The following is a 4417-nucleotide window of genomic DNA, read 5'->3' as shown; positions in this document are numbered from 1 at the left end:
TGAAGGGTTAGCAGCAGGAGAAAGTTAAAATTGCTGTGGTAAGACTGCCTTAAAGCAGGAGAGAAAAGGCTGCTCTTTGACATCGTATGGAAGGAATCTTCTGTTTTCAGACATAGTCTGACTGTGAGAGTCTGGAGGAGTTGGAGCTGATCTGCCATGTGTATGTCTGGTGGCCTGGGTAATCTCTAACCATAGTCCTCAAGAAGTCAGAAAGTAGTCTTACAGAGTAGACATCCTTGGAGTCTTAACCATTTTCACACCCATACTGATTCAGGGAGGGGAAGATGGTGAGTGTCCACATCATGGGTATCCATTTGAGTCCATCCATGGTCCTGTTCCTTCAGCAGAAACCTTCTCTCACAAGTTGATCAGGATCAAGCCTAGAGGTCAGTCTAGGGAAGAACAGCCTGAAGATGTCAGCAGCTGGTTCTTGTTAATTCACATCACCTGGTGAGATCTGTGGAGCCTGCTAGTGACAGCAGTAGACACCAATAAACTTGTTGACTGGGTAAAATCTGCCCTCCTTGTCTAAGTTCTGTACCCTCACTGAGATGAGTGACCCAGGAGTAAAAAGCTGAGGGTAGGGCTTGTGGCCTTCAGAGTTCTCCTTAACCTTCATCAAGCCAAGCTTCCTCTGCCTCCTGGCCTTCCTTAATTTCACTTTTTCTTAACAGGAATGTACGTGTGGCTGATGTTCTGTTCTTCTGGGCTTGCCCAAAGGGAACAGTTGAACATATGAGTTCAGTCATGTGCTGTAGCTCTGTGTGAGATTAGACTGATAAGGTTCTTGCTGTGCCATGATGCAAAGTGCCTTTAGCTGCTTCAGACAGGACTTGAGGGCTTACAGAGCCGGGAAAGCTGCAGGCCGTGGGCTGATGCTGGCTTGAGGGGTGGGGGGCGCTGGGGCAGTGAGGAGCAGCTTTGCTTTGTGTACAGCAGAAGATACGGAGGGTGTGATGACCTCATCTCTGATTGCTCTGACAGGTTTGTGGGGGAGATAAGCCTTACATCGCTCCATCGGACCTTGAGCGGAAGCACCAGGATTTCAGAGAGTCGGCTGTCAGGCAGTTCCGTTCGGTGAAGAAGATGGGAGGGGAAGAGTTCTGTCGGCGCTACCAGGAACAGCTCGAAGTGGAAATCGACGAGATCTATGCAAACTTTGTGAAGCACAACGATGGCAAAAACATCTTTTATGCTGCTCGTACCCCTGCCACTCTATTTGCAGTCATGTTTGCCATGTATATAACCTCAGGACTGACTGGGTTCCTTGGTATGAACTCCATAGCTGTCGTGTGTAATCTCGTGCTGGGGATGGCTCTTATATCGTTTTGTACTTGGGCATACGTTAAGTACTCTGGGGAATTCAGAGAAGTTGGAACAGCCATCGATCAGATCGCTGAAGCTATATGGGAACAGGTTGGTATCTGGTTTTTAACCCAAAATCTTTCTTTCTTGAGTGGATGTATCAAACAGTTTCTGTTTAGTGCTGTGAGTGAAAAGTTGGTCTGGGCCTAATGGGGAATGCTAGTGCTGCTAAAGGGAAAATCAGCTCAGGAGTGTGACTGTGCTCTTCAGTAAGAGATGCTGCCCACAAAGAATGACAGGGAACTACTTGAGAGAGTCCAGCACAGAGCCACCAAGATGATGAAGGGAGTGGAGCATCTCCCTGCTGAGGAAAGGCTGAGGGAGCTGGGGCTCTTTAGCTTGGAGAAGAGGAGACTGAGGGGAGACCTCATTAATGTTTATAAATATGTAAAGGGCGAATGTCAGGAGGATGGAGCCAGGCTCTGCTCAGTGATGCCCAATGGTAGGACAAGGGGCAGTGGGTGTGAGCTGGAACACAGGAGGTTCTGCTTCAACTTGAGAAGAAACTTCTTTCCAGTGAGGGTGACAGAGCCCTGGGACAGGCTGCCCAGGGAGGGTGTGGAGTCTCCTTCTCTGGAGACATTCAAGACCCACCTGGACGCCTTCCTGTGTGATCTCATTGAGGTTCCTGCTCTGGCAGGGGGGTTGGACTGGATGATCTTTTGAGGTCCCTTCCAATCCCCAACATTCTGTGATTCTGTGAATGTTCAACAAGCTTAGGATATTATCAGAAAGCGTTAGTTAAAGGCCTTACTAGGTGCTTGGGTGGTAAAGAGTGGAGGGACTCTTTAAATATCTTGTTACTTTCACAGAGCAAGGAATTTGCTTTTAAAGGTACGTTTAAACATACACTCTGGATGCAGTGGATAAAATATCTCGGGTGGTGCAAGAATTAGGGAGGGTGAAACACTGCTACCCTCCCTGACCTCACCTGATGGTGTGATGCTGGAGGGCTGCTTAGACCTCAGAGAGAACTGGCTGATGACTTGCAACAACCAGATTGACTTGCAGCAACTGCTACAGGGGGATGCACAGCAGGTTTCTTCCTTCAGGAAGACGTGTGTTGTCTCTGACAACTTGGTTGATGCGACTGCTGTTGCAGGAAATGCTCGCTAGACAGACTAATGCCTGAAAGAAGAGATGATACAAGTGTAAGAGTACCAAAGCTGGAGGAGAAAATCTTCTGTACAGAGATTTTGTTGCCTGAATCTGGTTGACACAGCTGTGTCAGTAAAGCCAACGTACAGAATTCCTGACCAACTCTTAGTAGTAGTGTTTGGAGCATTCTCTGAGTAGCTTTGCCCAGTGTCAGCAGAAGGGAAACGCTTTGGTGCTGTTGTTAATAGAAATAAAGGGCTCACTGAACTTTCCTGGGATGATTCCCAGAAGAGGTTGCCCAGAGAAGCTGTGGCTGCTTCTCCCTGGAAGTGTTTGTGGCCAGGCTGGATGAGGCTTTGAGCAACCTGGTCTAGTGGAAGGTGTCCCTGCTGATGGCAGGGGGGTTGGAACTGGATGAGCTTTAAGGTCCCTTCCAACCCAAACCAATCTATGGTTCTATGATATCAAAATGGGTCTTACAAGGCACAAGCAAATAACTGACTGGAGCCTTCTAAACAGTGGCTTTCTTCTACCTCTGAAAGATGACAGAGGCAGTGGTACCCTTAGACCTGAGCATCCAGGTCAAGTTGTGAGTAACACTGGAGTGGAAAAAGTGCATTTCTAATAGTAGGAGGGAAATGAGCATCAAGGTAGTATATTTTGAGTTATACCCCTAACTAGTGGTTAAAATTAAGGTTCTCCTGTACCACTGTAGCGTCTTGTTTTGGAGCTTGGGGATGAAGAGCACCACAAGAAAAGTGGAAGGCGTCAGTTCTACGTGTAGCACTGAGTGAGTGTGGCTGCTGCTGTAGGATACCTAGAACACATAAGGCTTGATTTGACTGCCTACCTTCCCTGGAAGGGGGAGAACTTGGCTTCTCCTAGCAGGAGCTTGCCTTTTGTGAGTGAGAGGAAAGTGGTCTCCAAAAGAGCTTGTTGGTGGTGCTGCTATGATTGCACATTGCCAATAATATGCAAAGCAGGTGCTGTCTGAATCACTCTGATGATATTCCCTGTTCTTGCTGTCTTGATTTTTCTGAATCTCTGCCTTTCTTTTCCCTCCATGCTTCAGAGGAATCCCAGGAAGGTGAGAAGTTACTGGCAATCAGTTTATTTTTTTATTTTATTTTATTTTATTTTATTTTTAACTTGATTGACTTTTTCTGATGCCTTCCAAAGAGCCACTTTTCCTAACAGCTGAATTCGTGTTTTAGGTGTTTTCCAAACTCTTTGAAGTCCTTAGACGTCGAACGATTCGCCGTGCTCTTACGTCAGCGCCGCGACAGCGACTCTCATCCAACAATAACAAGAAGAAAAATTAGCCAGTATTTTTAACTTACTTTCTCTATCGAAGGGTTCACACTTACACATATAGGACAATAAGCTGGACCGTCTGGGCCGGTCTGCATAAATGCTGTAACCATACCAGACTGATGCTGCATAGAGGGTATGGAATTGCACATCCATCTTCTAGGAACTGTAAAGTGGTTTGAATTCAGTGAAGTACTGCTGTGTAGGAGGGCTGTCACTCATGTTCATAGCATGGGACTGATTTAACCTCATTCCTGTAGCAGCAAAACTCATTTCTCTTTCAGTTCATGCCAGTTTGTGTCAGACTTCAGCATCCTAATTTTTTTTTTTCATTATTTCAACTCTCATCTCTTTGTATGTCTTTTTTTTTATTATTATTTTCCTTGGTTACCTCATTTTTTTGTTTTCTTTTGCACGTTTCTCATTCCACAGGTGTTGAAGCCCATGAGTGATAATTTGATGGAGGATCATATGAGGCAGTCTGTAAAAAACTCTATCAAAGCAGGCCTGACCGAGCAGGTGTCTCACCATGCCAGACTAAAGACAGACTGACAGTTCATCTCCTCTTCAACTCTGCCCTCTCATCCTAGACATGCTTGCTGTACCATGAGAAATCAGTAATAAAAAAAAAAAATTATATATA

General features: G+C 45.9%; 1 protein-coding gene across 1 annotated transcript; it reads left to right on the top strand.

The window, feature by feature from the left end:
• Positions 1-984: 984 nt before the first annotated feature.
• Positions 985-4411, top strand: LOC104522115 (atlastin-2-like; the record flags this gene model as incomplete). The annotated part of the gene is made up of 3 exons (XM_029084095.1): positions 985-1416; positions 3536-3550; positions 3678-4411. Coding segments are annotated over 3 exons (555 nt in total), but the record flags the coding sequence as incomplete, so codon positions are not given.
• Between the last annotated feature and the right edge of the window lie 6 nt (positions 4412-4417).

Source organism: Antrostomus carolinensis, unplaced genomic scaffold (assembly GCF_000700745.2).
Source record: "Antrostomus carolinensis isolate BGI_N321 unplaced genomic scaffold, ASM70074v2 scaffold50803, whole genome shotgun sequence".
In the NCBI taxonomy this organism is placed as follows: Eukaryota; Metazoa; Chordata; class Aves; order Caprimulgiformes; family Caprimulgidae; genus Antrostomus; species Antrostomus carolinensis.
The sequence above is the reverse complement of the archived record's forward strand: the minus strand, read 5'-3'. Positions and strand labels throughout refer to the sequence as shown.